The 20,414-nt window shown below is 38.9% G+C and overlaps 1 protein-coding gene across 1 annotated transcript; it reads right to left on the bottom strand.

Moving 5' to 3' along the window:
• Positions 1 to 11,843: 11,843 nt before the first annotated feature.
• On the bottom strand, positions 11,844 to 14,723 carry LOC136061639 (uncharacterized). The gene is made up of 3 exons (XM_065759662.1): positions 14,547 to 14,723; positions 12,985 to 13,085; positions 11,844 to 12,324 (listed from the first exon to the last, which is right to left on the bottom strand). Exons 1-3 carry the CDS (start codon positions 14,721 to 14,723, stop codon positions 11,844 to 11,846), a joined length of 759 nt encoding a protein of 252 aa, XP_065615734.1.
• Positions 14,724 to 20,414: the final 5,691 nt, after the last annotated feature.

The raw sequence follows: 20,414 nt of genomic DNA, 5'->3' as shown, positions 1-20,414 counted from the left end.
GATCATTGCCTTCCTTAAACTACTGTAACAGAGCCAAACTTCATTCAAGGGATCTTCTCAACCTTATAAAATCTCAAGATTTCATCAAGCTTCCATCTTGAGTTTGAGAGGGGGTATTAGAGATATATTAGCCTATTAGCATAAGCCCAAGTCTAATTCTACTTTGCGTGCAAACTAAGTCTCCTACTTGTACTAGAAGTATATTAGTCTAAGGTTTAGTCTATTATATATACACATGTTATGATTCATTGTAATACAAGATTTGTACTACACTATAATATATTATTGATGTAGCCCTTTAGGGTTTTCTTCGTGGATGTAGGCCATTAGACTGAACCACGTAACCTTCGTGTATTATTGTGTTCTATACTTTATGCTTTCAGTTTCGCATTCATACTAACATATTCAATATCGTGTATCAATGCAAATATTTAACTTGGTATCAGAGCCACCTTCTTGTGGCCATGATTTTCTATCCTTGCGGTATACTTAAGAGCAATCTTTGTCTTCCTCGATGTTTTTTCGCTGTATTCATCTTCTTTGGTTTCCTACTGCTGCCGTCAAATCTCTCCAGTATAGTCATGCCACCATTAGAAGTCACATCAACGCTGCAAGATCATTGCCTTCCTCATACTACCATTACAAAGTCAAACTTCATTCAAGGGATCTTCTCAACCTTATCAAATCTCACGATTTCATCAAGCTTCCATCTTGAATTTGAGAGGGGATGTTAAAGATATATTAGCCCATTAGCATAGGCCCAAGCCTAATTCTACTTTGCGTGCAAACCAAGTCTCCTACTTGTACTAGAAGTCTATTAGTCTAAGGTTTAGTCTACTATATATACACATGCTATGATTCATTGTAACACATGATTTGTACTACACTAGAATATATTATTGATGTAGCCCTTTAGAGTTTCCTCCGTGGATGTAGGCCGTTAAGCTGAATCACGTAACCTTCGTGTGTTATTATGTTCTATACTTTATGCTTTCGATTTCGCATCTATACTAACATATTCAACATCGTGTATCAATGCTAATATTTAACAAATTCAATGTACATGTGATTAGGATTAAGGTTTATGACTCTTTTGATAAAATATTTAGTTAAATATGGCTTCTAAACATAATAATGGAGGCCGGCTCACAAGACGGGGGTAGTTTGGGTGCTTAACATTTTTCCATTCTAGTATCCTAACTTTGGATGCAATGTCTAACATGTAGTCCTTTGTAAGTGTTGAACCGTGAGTTGTGCCATTACACCTTAAAACCAATTGGTAATAAGGAAAACACACTTAAATCTTTTGTGGCATTCGACATCATGGAACATGAGCCTGTTTTTAGAGTGGTTATAGGGAGTTAAATTGTGGTCCCCCCCCCCCCCAACAATCCCTCCCTCACAATAACACTCCCGTAACTCTAACCCATGACTTTGGCTTGAATACCATTTGTCGAACCATGAGCTGTGCCATTCCACCTCAAAACCAATTGGTGATGAAGAAGACATACTCAAATCTTTTAAGACATTCGACATCACGCCATGTGTGCCTGTTTTTAAAGTGGTTGTAGGGAGTTAAATTATGATCCCCCAATAGTAAGGGGCCTAAGTTGGTTCCTAGACCTAAAATAGGTGGCAACTCTAAACCTTCCACCTCCAGTCCATTCGACTAAGGCATACGTCCAATAGGCAAACCATGTGTATCCTGCACAGGACGGTGCACTCACTATAATAATCCTATTAGTTCTAATCTTGTCAAATTTCTTTGTGTAATTTGTTTTGATGCCTTAATTATATGATGTTTATTAGAATCTACGCATGCTAGATGTTCATTATGTTTTTTATTTGTTCATATGTTGTTCAAGAATTAATCTCATTGTTTATTTTAAACTTTTGTCTGTCACATTCAATAACATATTTATTTTTCAATCTCTTTACCATGTTGGTTTTACATGTAATAACACGTTTACTTTTCAATTTATTTACTATGCTCGGCTCACATGCAATAGCATGCTTGTTTTTTCAATTTGTTTATCATGCTAGATTCAATATGATAACATTCAAATGCTGGATTTCTAATTTTCATCAATTCCATAAACGCATATGTTCTCTTTTACAATCTTTTCGATCTTTTTATTCTAAATCCATTGCATATATTTTTTCATGCTTATGATTTCATGTTTCTAATTTTGATCAAGTTCACACGATTGGTTGTTCACACATGCTTGGCTATTCTCACATACTAGTTGTTCTTACATGCTCGTTTGAGCAACACATAATTGATGAACTTTAAAGTTTGGATGACTTAATTTATGTGATTTTTTTTATTTGCCTATATACTTTATCACTTTCATTATCTGATTTCCCATTTTAGTTAAGTTTTAGGGTTAAGGTGTGAGTGCATGCATAGGTGCCTGCTCAATAAAGTCTATTTAGGTATAATCCGGTAATACAAGTGAACGCAAATTACAGCTAGGTGATCTAGGGTGTCTAAAACCTTTCCAAGAACTTACCATGAGTCTGGACTCAATTTGGGCCAATTAATCCTTCAGTTATAAAGTTCATAGTGGTTTTTAAATCTAAACTAGGTGACGACTCCTTTTAAGAATCCGTTTTAGAGGTATTAGCGTACTCCCTAGTTCATTGCCAATAATGAATCCAAACCACAAAAGGGGTGTGGCCTATGAAACTCAAACCACCCAATGAATCAATGCCTATAGAGATACCGTATTCTCGAGCCTATCCTAGTTACCCTGCCTACACACTCCCACAAGTTTAAAAGCCTTGGAATTTGAGAAGTACAACGGGACTAGTCACCCTAATCCACCTTCAAATGTATTGCTGCAAGTTAGCCCAGTATTTTGACAATGACTTATTTTTTATTCGGACTTTTCAAGACAGTCTCACAGGATTGACCAATATGGTTTTTTTTTTTTTTTTTTTTTTTTTTTGATAACACACAAACATACAACAACATGCCAACCCCAAAAATGCTAGCAGATTGACCAATATGTTGGAAGGGCCTGGCTAATGCCTTCTTATCTTGTTATAGTTTTAACATTTAACTTACTTATGACCGCTTTGATCTTAAATGTATGGAGAATAAAAACAGCGAAACCTTCCATGAATATGCTTAGAGATGGAGAGAGCAATTCGCACAAGTTAAATCTGAATCATGACTCGAAAAAAAAAAGTAGATGGTCTAAATCATTATGGACAGCCTTAAATGGTCCAAATCTTTGTTGATCTAGTCTTAATTTGTGGGAGAATAGAAGATAGCATTTGAAGTAATTGTATTCATGATATCTCTCAATTGCTTTTCATCCTAGAAAGGCAAAAAATAATCGAGGAGAAAGGAAGGGATGTGCACAAAAATGTTGAGGTTCAACATCTACGACAGAGATGAGCTATATCCTTACAAGGAACCAAGGAAGTCTAATTCGCTACCCATGCCAATCATGGAATCATACTTACTACTACTGAATGAGAGGATGATCACCCCACCCCGATGGTTCCCAAGCCAACTACTTACCTTCTAAAAGTTGTGAATTCCATTGAAACACCCTTGGACATTCATTGGAGGATTGTCTTTTGCTCAAACTTCGAATTCAACTCCCTAATTGACGATAGTGTCTTAATATTTGGGGATACTATGCAACACCAAGCCATCGAAAGTGCAGTAAACATAATTATTGGCATAGAAGATGACCACCCGAACATAGAAAACTTTCGTGAACGCATGAAGCCCCTCTTAAGACATTGGTTGCCTTGGAACATGCCAGGCGATGGAGGCCAAAAAGTAAGGAGATACCAGTGAGACTTGTGACTATCATTTTGGTGCAAAGGGACACTCTCTAAAAGATTGTGAAGAATTCAAAAGGGAGGTTTTAAACTTTAAAGTTTAATCGGTTGACATGTTATCACAGAAGGGTAGCAAAAAAGTTAACCGTTGGATGCCTATCAATGAACTGTGTGCTTGAGGATCTAGCTACAGCAATGTAATGCATAGAACATCAAGTCCATATGATTACTTAAGAATGAAATTGTAGACTTTTAGTGGAAATGTTTAACAATAGTTGCTCCAATCACACTAAATATGGGTGGCAGATAGTTGAAGATGGCTCTTGTATTGGGGAAGGATGTGCATAAAACGACTGAGGTTCAAATATACCATGAGATTAAAATTTATCTGTCTTGCGGAGCTGGAAAATTTATCCTTTGAAATTTAAAATTAATTAGCAATGGCAAAATGAGATATCGTTGATCTTTGAGCATAGCCAATGAGTGAAAAAAATTTTGACTCCTTATTAGGTGGCCCAGAAGAAGTTGGATTCTAGCAATCTCAAGCTGGTCCATGTTGAGGTATTGACGGACACATTTTGGCTGGGCTCAACCAAGTATTCTTTATTAAGGAGACCAAGAAGTTAAGCAAATGATGCAGAAGTTTTGATAGTCTTTTTTCTTTTCTTTTATTTATTTATTTTTTTCGCTGAATAAGTACTTTATTGATCATCCCGAAACAGGGGAGAAACAAATTGAGCCAAATTTCATCTCTATCCAAAGCCTGCAAAATAGAAAGAAGACAGATTTGATATGGGAATTGGCCTAGTCTAGCTTATAGAAGTTGTTCATTGAGCCAAAAGATGATGGGCTAGGGGTGTCAAATAGGTGGGTTTGGCGTGAGCATAATTGGGTTGGGTATATAAAACATTTTTATTCATTAAAACCCATTTAACTAATTGCTTCTAACTAGGCCTATCCACGGGTCGGTCCAGGTCAGGTTTGTGCCTAACCCGGAACCGACCCGACCAGATCGGATAGCCAGAATTTCAACTCACCGCCAACCAGAGGGCTGATCGGATCGGGCAGATCTGACGTTCAACGGATGGCGGTCGGTTCGGTCGAAGTTGGAGATCTCAAAATCGACCAAAATCCGGCCAGTTAACTTCGAAATGGGCAAAAAATTGGTGATATTTTCGCCAGATTTTCATTAGGTTATTGCCGGATTTGGCAAAATCTCACCAGATTCGGCGAGATCTCACCAAATTCGATGGAGATTCCATGGATCTAGCTAAGATCTCACCGGATCTAAAAATTTCACTGGAAATTGCTCTTTTGATCAGTTTAGTTGGGTTTCTTTGGGTTTTGGAGAGAAAACCCGCCAACCGACCCGTGGTTTTTAGATTTTGGAGGCTGTGACCCGCTGCCAACCGTCACTGACGTCAGGTCGGCCGATTCTCGATCCGGGTCAGACGAGTTGGCCAGGTGGGTCGGGTGTCAGTTGCTGTTGGATACTCCTACTTCTAACCAAAACCCAATCCAACCTAATTATTATAGGTAAACCCCAATCCACCCAATTACCAAAATGCCCATAAAGTGTAAATGACCAAAGTACTCTAAAATCTTCAAAAATGACCAAAATACTCCCGAAACCCAAGTAAATTACCAAAATACCCCCAAAACCATAAAATTACCAAAATACCCCCAAAAACCACAAAAAGACCAAAATACCCTAAACCCAAAAAATGACCAAAATACCCCCAAAACCCAAAAAATGACCAAAATACTCCCTAAAACCTAAAAAATAACCAAAATACTCCCTGAAACCTAAAAAATAACCAAAATACCCCCGAAACCTAAAAATTGCCAAAATAATCTCGAAACCTACAAAATGACCAAAATACCCTAGAACCCAAAAAATGACCAAAATACCCCTAAAACCTAAAAATTACCAAAATACCTCCAAAACCCATAAAGACCAAAATACCCCCAAAACCAAAAAATAACCAAAATACCCCCAAATCCTAAAAATTACCAAAATACCCCTGAAACATAAAATAAAATTAAAAAAAAAAAGGACCAAAATACTCCTGAAACCAAAAAATGACCAAAATACCCCCCCTAAAACCTAAAAATTACCAAAATAATCTCAAACCTACAAATTGACCAAAATACCCCTAGAACCCAAAAAATACCAAAATACCCTTGAAACCTAAAAATGACCAAAATACCCCCAAAACCCATAAAATAACCAAAATACCCCTGAAACATAAAAAAATGACCAAAATACCCCTGAAACCCAAAAAATGATCAAAATATCCCCGAAACCTAAAAATGACCAAAATACTCCCTAAACCCAAAAAATGTCCAAAATACCTCCAAAACCTAAAAAATTACTAAAATGTCTCTGAAACCTAAAAAGTGGCCAAAATAACCTCAAATCCTGAAAATTAACCAAAATAATCCTGAAAACTAAAAATGACCAAAATGCCTCTTGATGCTGAATATAATCAGTAGGCTGGATAATTCGACTTCGATGGGCTGAAGGTTGTAGCGAAGGCTTGCAAAAAATGAACACACTATCAAAGGAGACTAGGGTGGACCGGCCTAAGACCCTCCGATGACTAAGTTAGTATCTCACAAGAATGGAGTTCTAATTGTATTGGAGTAAAATATTAGAATGTTCTTACCTTTGCTTGGTTCAGACTGATCCTTATATAGGGAACCTTAGAGTAGTAATTTGGTTTAGTAACTTCCTCAAGATTCGTGGAAGTCCGAAATTCAGGAAATAACTTCCCAACGACTAGAGAAGTTGCAACCGTTAATGGAAGTTACATACTTAGGAGAAATTGGTGGCGATGAACACAGGTTGATTAACCACTCCAGAATTTGTCAAATGTTATATGGTCGTCCATGTGCTTTGCCCATGGACAACTCTTTGTATATAGACTGACGTTGTGTGGTCGTCCATGCGCTTTGCACATGGATGACTCTTTCGTCCAGACGGCCTGAGGTTTATTTAGCTAGTCAATACCCATGGATGATCCCTATGGATGAACCAGAGATTGTCAATTTTGCTATCTCATCAGTTGCCCCTTTGTCCAGGGTCGTCCAAGGATAGATTTAATTTTCACTAACTAGAGGGTTAAATTTTTTTTTACCACGTGTCGTGATTTCATTGGTTGACCCATCACGTCCATTACGTTTTTCAAGGGACAACCACGTGTCTTCTTCTGAAAAGCTGGCGTTGCTTCGTTGACTTGTTTTTGGGCCCTATAAATAGGTACATTCTCTTTCCTGCCTTTCACCTTTCTCATAATCTCCCTTTTGCCATCTCATCCAAAAGTCTCGTCTAGCTTTTCATCCTAGCTCTCAGGTATTTCTTCTTCCTTTCTTAGTTTTTTCGTCTTAATCTTTATTTCAATCATGTCTTCGTCTAGTAGTATAGAGAGAGAAATAAATGAGTACCAGGACGCTTCTTCTGGAAGTTATGAGAATGGTGAGGGTAGCACGAGATATAGTAGTAGTTCCTCGGACGAGCAATACTCGTCTGGGGTTCCTGGCATTCCCTTTGAGGAATTCCAAGAAATGCAACGAAGGATGGCATCTGGCGCTGGGACTAGCTCGTCAAGGGAGCCACCTAGCGTTTCTCAAGACGAGAATGAGGAAGAGGAGAATGTCATATACAGTTGTGCCCCTGAGATAACGTCCACCCTAGATGCCCCAAAATTAAAAACTCTTATAGATAGATACCAGATCCCTCTTAAATTCAACCTTCGTCTACCCAAGGAAGGAGAGTGGTGTTGCTCTCCTTCTTCTAGTTTAGGAGTATATGCTTCTTACCTTCTAGTTGGCCTTAGGTTTTCTCTTAATTCTTTTGTAGAGGTCTTCTCCATAGGTTGGGTATTGGACTTAATCAGCTCAACCCTAATAGATGGAGGACAGTAGTTGTCATGCAAGTGCTATGGCGTGAGGCAATGGAAGGGAACTGTCCTATCACAGTGGACGAGTTCCTCTAGTATTATAAGCCCTCAGAGATAAAGAAGTCTGCTGGTTTTTACCAATTCTTGTCCAGAGGCTGCTACTATAGTTTAATAAAGGGTAGCATTGTCTGACAGTCTCTAGAAATTTTTTTTTTATTATTTCTAGAAATTGGGCTGGTGACCCAATTGATGTAGGTAATGCCCCTTCCCACCTTTACTGGCCCTCTAGGTCATCTTCGTCCAGAGGGTACATCACCTTCCATTTTATTTTATTTTTCTTTACATATTTTCCAATTCTTAGTCGTCTAACCCCCTTTCTTATTGATGCAGCCGTTGTTCGTCCATGCTTGGACAAATTTCACTTGGATCGAATTGACCAAGTGCGTGCCTTCCCTGGGAGAACCTTTCACGATCTAGTCATTCTTAGTTGTCTAGCTACGTGGGGGCTTGGCCCAGAACCTACCGCCGAGAATTTAGGTCACGAGGAAACCACTCGTCGAAGTAAGTGTCGTCCATCCTTTCTTTTCTCTCCTCTCTCTTTTTTTTTTTAAACTAATTTTCCTCGTCGTAGGAATAACTACAATGAAGGAATCAGGAAAAACTGTAACTAGTGGGGATGAGGATGTCTCCACACCACCTATCATCCAAAAAACTTCCATCCAGGCGGGAAGAGAAAATCTAAGTCAATATCCAGTGCTGTGGATTTGGACGACCTTCCCAGTCGTCGAGGTCCAAAGAAACAAAAGCCTGGTAAGACATCTCTTCCTAAGGTCCCCAAGTTCACAACTCCGATGGTGAATCTGGACGACCTTCTAGTAGATGTGGAGCCTGTTCAAACAGTTCATCCTGTCCAAACTGATCCTACTCCCCCTCCAACCAAGACTCCTTGCAAGCCTCATCCGTCAAAGCCATCTGATCGTCCTTCTAACCTGGTGCTGGATGAGGCTATGCCTGAAGGTCGTTCAAAGGAATCATCACTGACAATGAAGTTAATGAATGTTACAATATGTCAATGAAGGAATTTGAACGTTCTGGAATCCATGACCTCTTTAAGTATGTGTTTCATTCTTCCTTGGGTGTTTTCAAGAAGTTTTTCAAAAATGAAATGTCTAACTTTCTTTCTTCCACACATAGGCTATGTCCAAGTTTTATACAGCAACGTGCCAGGCCAAAGAGATCTATGAGGAGGCCAAGACGGCTAAAGAGAAGGCTAAGGAGCTGAACAATGAAATTCTTTTAAAGAAGGGAGGTGATCAAGTTGACTGATGATTTCAATCGTCTGTAAGTAAGTGAGACGAAGCTGAAGGACGAGGTGGAGGAGCTTAAAACAGATGCCATCGAGAAAAACACTCGCATTGCTTATTTGGAAAGGCAAGTTTCTGAGTTTATCTCGTCCTTGGAGAAAGCGCGTGAAAAAGCTTGCAACTTTCAAAAATCAGGGGAGTACAAGATCATCTAGATAGCCACTATGCAGCTGGCTACGAGGACTTCCGCGCTGACACCAAGACGCTTTTCCTAACTTGGACTTTGATTCCTTCAAAATTCCCCTTGCCATAGAGAGCTCCTTGCTTTCGACGAGTTCTGAGGTCGTCAATATGATGGATGATACTAACAACAAGGTGACCCAAGATGACCCAAAGAACAGCAATGCTCCCAGTGATTTGTCCAAGTGATTTCACCTTCATTTTAGAAAGTTTACATGTTAATTTTGTTTGGATGTGCCAGTGTTTGGGCTTTATTTTTATTTTCTTTCTTTTTTAAATTCATCCAAGTACAATATCTAGTCAAATTTTTGGACGAGCTTTATATACAATCAGTTACATTGTTTTCACAATTTAAAAGGGTTTTTGGACATTGGTCGTCTACCCTATGAATTTTTTTTTTTTTTTTTCCGAACGAATGAATGATGTTTTCTATTTTCTCACTTTTATCATGTTTGAACATGTGTAAGGATTTATGAACATACTTTGTAAGTATCGTCCATGCCATTAGGAAAACATTTTATCTCATTTTGAGCTTATGGACGAAATTCATTTTTCATCACAAAGCTAGAGTAAAAATGAACCCCTAACACCTGTCATGTACAATTCGTCCATGAACATCGTCTTCTGGCAAGCTTTGTCATTTATTCAAACTTAGGATGATTATTTATTCATCCTTAATGAAAGTAGTTTTAGCGAATGCTCGTCCACGTGCTAGATTGTTTGGTGGGTTAGATTCATCCATGGGCTTAGCACATTATTCGTCTATGGTTTAGACGATCATACCTCAGTGTTTTATCTCACCTTGAGCTTAGACGGATATATCTCAAGTTTTATCTCGTCTTGAGCATTAGACAGATATACCTTAGGTTTTATTTTTCCTGCTTTATCCTTATTTGAAGGAAAGCTTATAGACGATACATCCTTGCATCCAAGGATTTTATTCGTCTTTGGTTGTTTGCCTTCTGTAGATTATTTTGAATGAAATCACAAGAATGAAGAGTTTCCATACAATCATACATATACTTGAAAACACATCATATATATATTTGGAAATCCACACCATGTAATCATTCGTCCACAAGCATGACACATACTTAAGAGCTAGTTCCTTTAGGGAATTAAAAATACTTATACAATATAGATTCGTCCATAGTAACACAAAATACTTACACATCTAAAACACATAGTAAGTAGTAATAAGCAAGCACAAGAAAATAACACTTCAAACAATAAATTACTTCAAACATCCATGGCATTCGTCCTGTAGCAATGTTCGTCCGTGATCACCCTTTATCAATAATACCTTCTTAGGTGTTCAACATTCCAAGGGTGTTCCAACTTCCTTCCATCCAAGGCTTCCAAATAATAGGATCCTTGTCTCTTATAGTTGATAACCATGTAAGGTCCTTCCCAATTTGGTCCCAGTTTCCCGTGGGCCGAGTTTTTGGTTGTTAAAGAAACCCTTTTTAGGACGAGATCCCCAATGTTGAAATGTCTAGGTTTCACCATGGCATTGTGCTGCTTTGCCATGAGATTTTTGTATCTTGCTATTCTCTGCTCTGCTTCCATCCTTACCCTGTCTATAAGATCGAGGTTAAGATGAATCTGCTCCTTGTTTTCTTCATCTTGATACTTCATCACCATATGGCTAGCTATGTGCACTTTTGCAGGTATGACTGCTTTACTCCCATAAGCTAGTTTGAAAGGAGTTTCCCCAGTGGGGGTCCTCGCTGTTATTCTGTAAGCCCACAAAACACCTGGTAATTCATTTGGCCATACTTCCTTTGCCCCTTCAAGCCAAGTCTTGATGATTTTCAACAAAAATCTGTTTGCCACTTCTGCTTGTCCATTGGCTTATACGTGGGAGGGTGAAGAATAATGATTCTTAATTCTCAGTTGTTCACAAAATTCCCTGAAGGGTGTATTGTCGAACTGTCGTCCATTGTCAAATACTAGTACCCTTGGTACTCCAAATTTGCACACAATACTCTTCCAGACGAAGTTTTTAACATTATGCTGTGTAATTTTTGCTAAGGGTTCAGCTTCCACCCGCTTAGTGAAATAATCTATTCCTGTCACCAAAAACTTCATCTGTCTAGTTGCAGTTGGAAAGGGGCCTAATATATCCAAACCCCATTGTGCAAAAGGCCAAGGGGCCATCATTAGAGTGAGATATTCTGACGGCTGTCTAGGAATATTACTAAAACGTTGACATTGATCAGATACCTTGACATATGCCTTAGCATCAGCTTGGATGGTTGGCCAATAGTATCCTGCACGAATGACCTTGTGGACGAGTGATCTGGTTCCTGAGTGGTTACCACATGCTCCTTCATGAACTTCCCTCAACACGTAATTCGCCTCGTCTGGAGCTAAACACCTTAGGTATGGCTGGGAAAAACCTCTTTTGTCTAGTACCTCGTCCATAAGGATGTACCTCGCTGATTTAACCCTAAGTTTTCTGGCTTCTTCCTTCCCCTCTGGAAGCCTTCTGTCCTTTAGGTATGATACTATTGGGGTCATCCAATTTTCTTCACCTTTTACTTATAACATTTCCGGGAAGTCTATGCTTGGCATGTACTGAATTTCATCAAACTCATCCCTTACTTCGTTTGTGGAGGCTTCCTTTGCTAGAGTATTCCATGTTCTCTTTCTTTGGAATTTGAATGAAATCAGCTTCTTTGAATTTCTTTATAAGGTGTACCACCTTCTTCAAATATCTCTTCATTCTATCTTCCTTAGCTTCACATGTCCCATTTACTTGGCCTATGACTAACTGAGAGTCTCCTAAGACAAGTATTGAATCTACTTCCAATGATTTAGCCAACTCCAACCCTTTAAGAAGCGCTTTACACTCCACTTTATTATTAGTTGTTTGGTACTGTAAGCGAACTTTGTGCTTCAGTTTATCTCCTTCTGGTGACTGCAAAACAACTCTTATACCTCTTGCATGCAATGTAGATGATCCATCTTTATGGATGACCCATTTTTTATTGTCTTCTTTCTCATCTTCTTTCTCATAACTTGGAGTGAATTCTGCAATGAAATCTACCAGGGCTTCAGCCTTTATTGCATTTCTCGGTTAGTACCAAATGTTGAATTCATTGAGCTCAACTGCCCATTGGATTAGTCATTCTACAGCTTCTAGTTTGTTCATTGCCTTCTTGAGTGGATGGTCTGTCATGACATTGATGACATGAACTTGGAATTAGTGTCTTAACTTCCTAGAAGCTGTTATTAGTGTAAAAGCTAACTTCTCTATCAGTGAGTACCTTCCTTCTGCTCCTCTCAGTGCTCGGCTAGTGTAATACACAGGCTTTTGCACCTTCCCTTCCTATCTGATTAATGCTGAACTCACGGCATGTGGGGACACTGCTAAGTATAGATATAGTTCTTCTCCTAGCACAGACGTACTTAACAATGGAGCTGTGGTAAGATAGTTCTTCAGATCATGGAAGGCCTTTTGACACTTGTCTATCCATTCAAATGCCTTTCTAAGAACTTTGAAGAAGGGTAAACACTTATCTGTGGCTTTTGAAACAAACTTGTTTAGAGCTGCTACTCTTTCAATGAGGGATTGGACTTCCTTGATGTTCTTTGGTGGTTCCATGTTCAATATTACTTGAATTTTTTCTGGATTTGCTTCAATTCCTCTTTGTGAAACCATGAAACCTAGGAACTTTCCTGATGATACTCCGAATGCACATTTTCTTGGATTCAATTTCATCTTATATTACCTAAGTGTTTCAAAAGTTTCCTGAAGATCATCCAAGTGGCTTCCTTCGTCTAAGCTCTTCACTGGCATGTCGTCAACATACACCTCCACATTCTGTCCTATCTGTGGATGAAACATGTGATTCACCAACCTTTGATAAATTGCCCCTGCATTCTTTAGACTAAAGGGCATAACCTTGTAACAAAACAAACCTTGACTGGTAATAAAATAGGTCTTTTCTTGGTCAACCTCGTCCATCTTTATCTAATTATATCTTGAGAAGGCGTCCATGAAACTCAACAATTGATGGTCAGCTGTAGAATCAATCAGTTGATCAATATCCAGCAATGATAACTATCTTTAAGACAAGCCTTGTTCAAGTCAGTGAAGTCTACACACATCTTCCACTTGCTATTTGCCTTCTTCACCATCAATACTTTTGGTAAACAGTCTTAGAAGAGGGGAAGACGTTCAATCGATGAGTAATTACACTTGGATCAATACTTGGCATGTCGTCATGACTCCATGCAAAAACATCGATACTCTTCCTCAGAAACTGGACAAGGTCTTTTTTAGCCTTCTCTTTTATACTTGTTCCAATTCTAGTGAACTTTTCAGGATCACTTTTTTATAATAAAACATCTTCCAGTACTTCAGTAGGTTCTGCAACAACTCTTCTCTCTTCTATACTCATAGTTTGCACCTGCTTGTCTAAAGCCAACATGGCTAGATAACATTCTCTAGCTGCCAACTGATCTCCTTGTGCTTGTCCAATTCCATACTCCGTAGGTAATTTGACTAATAGATGATAGGTAGATGTTACTGTCTTCCTACTATTTAAAGTTGATCTTCCAATAATGGCATTGTATGAAGATGAACAATCTACCACAAGGAAATTCACTTCTTTGGTTATCTACTGTGGATATGACCCCACGACTACAAGTAAGGTAATGGTGCCTACGGGCAGCACTTTCATTCCTCTAAATCCTATCAGTGGTGAACATGCTAGCCGAAGTTGATCTCGTCCAAGCCTCATCTGCTGGAAGGCAGGATAAAATAATATATCCTCTAAGCTTCCATTATCCACCAACACCCTCCTGGTTGTGTAATATGCAATGAGTAGGGTAATGACAATTGCATCATCATGTGGATGATGAATTCTCTCAGCTTCTTCGTCCGTGAAAGAAATGGTTGGCTCGTCTGTCTCCTTCATCCTTGGGGATCGTCTAGAGAGTTGGATGTTTTGCACCACTTTGAGATACGTCTTCTTTGATCTGGAAGATTGTCCTTCAAAAGTCCCCCTTATGATAACCCTTAACTTCTCGTCTTTATGATCCCTTCCAACGAAGTGCCTTAATTTTCCTTGTCTAATGAGGTTCTCGATTTGCTACTTCAAGTCAAAACACTCGTTCGTGTCATGCCCATGATCTCTATGGAAGCGACAATATTTATTCTTATTGCGCTTGTTAGGATCCCCTTTCATCTTCTCTGGCCACTTCAAGGAAGGATCATTCTTTATTTGCATGAGCACCTAATCGAGTGGGGAATTTAGGGGTGTATAATTCTGATTCCTTGCTGAAGGACCTGCCTTCTTGTTGTCTCGGTCTTTCTTATCTTCCGTTCGTCCCATCTTTGGACGAGCCCTTGTTCAGAGTGACGAGTGGGGTTTGCTTCGATTCTTTCAGCTCTCTTCCTCTTCTTAGCGATGATTGCATTTTCTGCATTTATAAAGTTTTCGGCTAAATGGACGAGTTCAGCCATGGATTATGGTTCTTTCTCATAAAGCTTGTGAACGAATAAGTCCGAGTTAACCCCATTATAGAAGGTTGCCAACAATAGCTTGTCGTCCACCTCATCCACTGTTAGTGCTTACCTGTTAAAACAAGTGATGAAGGATCACAAACTTTCATTCTCCCTTTGTTCTATAGTTAAAAGACTGGACGAGGATCGCTTGTGCCTTTGTCCTCCAATGAAGTTGTTGACGAACGACTTACTTAACTCTTCGAAAGAACTGACTGTGCTTGGAGGTATCTTGCTAAACCACACTCGCGCTAGTCCCTTAAGGGTGGTAGGGAAAGCCCTACACATAATCTCGTCTAGGACTCCTTGAAGATGCATGGTTGTCTTGAAAGTAGTAATATGATCAAAAGGATCACGTGTTCCATCATATGAATCCAAGGAAGGCATTTTGAACTTTGGAGGCAAGGGATGGCCATTGATGGAAACTGTTAAAGGGGAATCTGTTCGATGAACCAAATCCTCTATGAGATTTGCCCTTCTCATATTCTCCTTCATCTCGTCCATAACTTTCCTCATCTGATCCATGTCCTTCTCCAAGTGTGGCACCCTTCGCGAAGTAGTGCCCCTTGATTAAGTCTCGGGCTCAGTATTTTCCCCTCTATCTTCTTGACTCTGGGCTTGTCCTTCAGCATATCCTTCACGACGTTGTCTCTCTATCTCCCTAGTCAACTCTTAGTTCTAACGAGTTAACTCCACCATGGCAGCTACCATGGACTATATATGTTGGATGGAAGGCGGTTGCGTGACAGGCACTAATTGGGGATCTCGGTTGGGATGGCTAGAAGCATCCCTACTTTCTTGGTGGCCTGGGCTAGTGGCTCTTGATCTAGTCCGAACCATACAACCTTTTGTCGGAGAAAGATAACTGCCAAACTTGAAGTTTTCTACTTCCCACAGACGGCGCCAACTGATGCTGAACAGAATCAGTAGGCTAGACAATTCGGCTTCGATGAGCTAAAGGGTGTAGCGAAGGCCTGCAAAAAATGAATACACTATCAAAGGAGACCGGGGTGGACCAGCCTAAGACCCTCCGATGATTAAGTTAGTATCTCACAAGAATGGAGTTCTAACTGTATTGAAGTAAAATATTAGAATGTTCTTACCTTTACTTGATTCAGACCAGTCCTTATATAGGGAACCTTAGAGTAGTTATTTGGTTTAGTAACTTCCCCAAGATTCGTGAAAGTCTGAAATTCAGGAAATAACTTCCTCAACGGCTATAGAAGTTGCAACCGTTAATGGAAGTTACATACTTAGGAGAAATTGCTGGCGATGAGCACGAGTTGATTAACCACTACAGAATTTGTCAAATGTTATATGGTCATCCGTGTGCTTTGCCCATGGACGACTCTTTGTATATAGACTGACGTTGTGTGGTCGTCCATGCGCTTTGCACATGGACGACTCTTTCGTCCAGACCGCCTAAGGTTTATTTAGCTAGTCAATACCCATGGACGATTCCTATGGACGAACCAGAGATAGTCAATTTCACTATCTCTTCACCTTCAAAACCTTTAAAATGGCCAAAATAACCACGAAGCCTAAAAATTGACCAAAATAACCTCGAAACCTAAAAATGACCAAAATAGCCCCTAAACCTAAAAAATTATCGATATACCTACGAAACCTAAAAATTAACTGAAATACCCCCTGAAACCTAAAAAATGACCAAAATACCCCTGAAACCTAAATATGACCAAAATAGTCCCTAAACCTTAAAATGACCAAAATATCTTCGAAACCTAAAAAATGACCAAAATACCCCGAAACCTATAAAATAACAAAAAAGCCCCTTAAACCTATAAGTCAAAAAAAATACACCTTAAACCTAAAAAATTACTAAAATCCCCCATAAAACAAAATAAATAAATAAATAAATGACCAAAATACTCCCTAAATATAAAAAAATGACCAAAATACCCCCTAAACCTAAAAAATGACTAAGATACCCCAAACCCCTATTTTGGTAATTTTAGAGGTTTCGGGTGTATTTTGTTCATCTTACAGGATTAGTTGTACGTTGGTCATTTTAGATATTTTGAGGGGTATTTTGGTCATTTTATAGGTTTAGAGGTATTTTAGTCGCTTTAGAAGTTTTAGGGTATTTTTGGTAATGTTAGAGATTTCACGTTGTTTGTGGCCATTTTAGAAGTTTTGGGTTTATTTGGGTCATTTCAATTGTTTAGGGGTATTTTCATCACTTCAGAGGTTTGAGGGTATTTTGGTCATTTTTTAGGTTTCAGGGGTATTTTGGTCATTTTATAGTTTTAGGAGGGGGTATTTTGGTCATTTTTAGGTTTCAGGGTTATTTTTGTCAATTTTAGACTTCAAGGTTATTTTGGTCATTTTTAGGTTCTAGGGTTATTTTGATAATTTTTAGGTTTCTAGGTTATTTTGATCAATTTTTGGGTTTTATAGGTATTTTGGTCTTCTTTTGGGTTTGAGGAGTATTTTGGTCATTTTTAGGTTTTGGGGGTATTTTGGTCATTTTTTGGGTTTTAGGGGTATTTTGGTCATTTTATGGATTTCGGGGGTCTTTTGGTCATTTTTTGGATTTTAGGGGTATTTTGGTCATTTTTAGGTTTCGAGGGTATTTTGGTCATATTTTGGGTTTTATGGGTATTTTGGTTATTTTTTAGGTTTCGAGTGTATTTTGGTCATTTTTAGGGTGTGGGGGTATTTTGGTCATTTTTTGAGTTTTAGGGGTAATTTGGTAATTTTTAGGTTTTGGGAGTATTTTGGTCCTTTTTTTTTCTTTTTTTGGGTATTTTTGTCATTTTTTAGGTTTCGGGAGGTATTTTAGTTATTTTTTGAGTTTTGGGGTATTTTGGTCATTTTTGTTGGTTTTAGGGTTAATTTGGTCATTTTTAGGTTTAGGCGTTATTTTGGTCATTTTTTAGATTGAGGGAGTATTTTGGTAATTTTAGTGGTTTTGGGGTTGGGTGATTTGTAGAAAGGGTACTTTGATCATAATTGGGTCTAATTGGGTACCTAATTAAAGCCCAATAAACATTAGTGTTAATTGGGTTTAATTGGGTTAATACCCATTTAACCCAACTAATAATTGGGTGGGTTTAGGTCTCTTTTAAGTAGGCAGGTTTGGGTGGACAAATGGGTTTGGGTTGATTTTGCCACTCCTAAGATGGCGGAGATTGACCACCCTACAAATAAAGGAAGTTTTGATAGTCTAGAGTAGGGCTGTCCAGATTGATCCGGTAACTCGACCCACTTGAAGAACCGATCGGATCCGACCTGAATCTGGCCGACCTGACTGCTCCAGCGGGTTGGCAGCGAGTCTTCACCTTCAGAAAACCGATTCCGGCGGGTCGGTTTTGGCTTTCCTCCCCTAAAACCTCAAAAACCCGAACCGACCGAAAGATTTCCTGTTCCCGGCCAAAATTTCCAAAATCCGGCGATGATTTTCTGGAATCCGACGAAAAAACCCAGATTCTGACGATATTTCCCTTAGATCCAGTGAGATTTTGACTGGATCTGGCGAAATCTCATTAAATCCAGTGATATTTTCACCAGATCTAGCGAAATCTCACTTGATCTAAGTGAAAAATCGCCGGAATCTGGAAAAAGTATCACCGGTATCTGGGTTTCTTCGCCGATTTTTTTTTTTTCACCTTTTTCTGCCGTCTTCTCAGATCTCTGACTCCGACCAACCCGCCCACCACCCGTTGATGGTGTGAACTGCCCAACCCCATTACTCCGGCGGGTCGGCGGCGATAGGGGTGTGTTGGTTCGATTTCAATCGGTTTTCTAAACGTTGGCCAACCGAAACCGAAATTTTTGGTTTGTGAAATTCTCAACCGAAACCGACCGAAATAATTGAAAAGCCATCGGTTTCGCTGGTATTTCGGTTTCATCGGTTTCGGTCGGTTTGCGGTTAAGCACATGGGGCTATCTATTTTTCCAAAACTCTAAGCCAACATCACAGTCACAAAAAGAAAATAACAATTTAACAGAAAATAACAACTCAACATCACATTTTTTCAATAAGAAAATAACATCTCAACATCAGATTCACAAAAAAATAGCATTGATTTAGTATTAAACAAAACCCAAAATACAAAAAAGAAAGAGGGTTATCAAGAAATTAAAAAGAGACTAGAGAAGGTCACTGTGAGAATTAAAAGATCAAGCTGCGTGGGGAGGCCGGCGTGTGAAGGCATGTGGAGGTGGCAGCAGAGGCGTGAGGCGTGAGGTCAATGGAGGCGTGAGGGAGATGAGGGAGATGGAGGCGTGAGGCATGAGGCGTGAGGGAGATGGAGGCCAGCGTTCGTTAGGGAGGGCAATGAGGGAGATGGAGGGGTAAGGGAGACGAGGGAGATGACTTAGATAGGGGTGTGCATGGGTCAGGTTGGGTCAGGTTGAGGGAATTTTTTGACCCGACCCACCATGGTGGGTCAAAAAAATTCGACCCAACCCAACCCATCACATAAATCCAACCCAGGCCACATGGGTCGGGTTGGGTCGGGTTGAACCCATGGGTTTGAAATTTTTTTTTTTATTATTATTATTAAATTGAGTAGAAAAAAATATAAATATTAATATATTAAAAAAACCCAAAGATTAGTATCGATGTAATTCCTTAAGGGTAAACAACACCAATAACTAAACAACAATAATAATTTACTAGAGTTTGTGTGAACTAATTGGTTTTTATATAGGATAGGAAGAACTGGTTATTTTAAAAAAATTATTAATTATATAATACATATTATATATATAATTAGTATTAGTAGAAGGAACTGAGGAAGTATTGCTCTACAACTGGTTTTTTATTTTTTATTATTAAATATAATATATATATATATATTTAAATATATATATATATAAGTGCCCTGGTTTTAAAAAAATTATTAAATATATAATATATTTTAAATATATATTAAATATGGGTGGGTCGGTGGGTTGGGTCAGGTTTGGTGGGTTTGTAATTTTATGACCCAAACCCAACCCGACCCGCTATAAAAAAATTTTTGTAACCCAACCCAACCCACCAAGGCCTAAAAACCGACCCAACCCGGTGGGTCGGGTCTGGTTTGGCGGGTCGGTGGGTTTTCTGCACACCCTTAGACTGAGGGCATGTAAGTGAAAGTGGGGTAGGTAGGGTAAGGGTAGGGTTTTTATTTTCTTTATTTTCAATTAGTTTCTGTTTAACTTAATTAATTTAATTTAATTAGTTTAATTTTAGTTAATTAATCTAGATTAACTAATGGGCAGCGGGCTTCTTTCCAAAAAAAAAAAAAAAAAAGGACAGTGGGCTTGAGTTATTTTGGCAAGGCCAAGCCCACATTTACACACCTTATATTATATATATTTAATATAAAATATAATATAATAATATATTTCGGTTCGATTCGGTCGGTTCGGTGCATTCAAATCTGCAACCGAAAACTGAACTGAAATTTTCGGTTTTTTATATAATAAAACCGAAACCGAACTGAACCGAAACCAAACCGAAATTTTTGCAACAGTTCGGTCGGTTTGAAGCGGTTTTTTCGGTTCGTCGGTTTTTTGCACACCCCTAGGTGGTGGGTTAATTTTTTTCTCACCCGATTCCCGCGGGTCGGTTCCGGGTTGGGCACAAACCCGACTCGGACCGACCCATGGATAGCCCTAGTCTAGAGGTAATGTTCAACT

The sequence above is a fragment of the Quercus suber genome, unplaced genomic scaffold (assembly GCF_002906115.3).
Source record: "Quercus suber isolate HL8 unplaced genomic scaffold, Cork oak 2.0 scaffold_337, whole genome shotgun sequence".
In the NCBI taxonomy this organism is placed as follows: domain Eukaryota; kingdom Viridiplantae; phylum Streptophyta; class Magnoliopsida; order Fagales; family Fagaceae; genus Quercus; species Quercus suber.
This window is presented reverse-complemented; position numbering and strand designations above follow the sequence as displayed.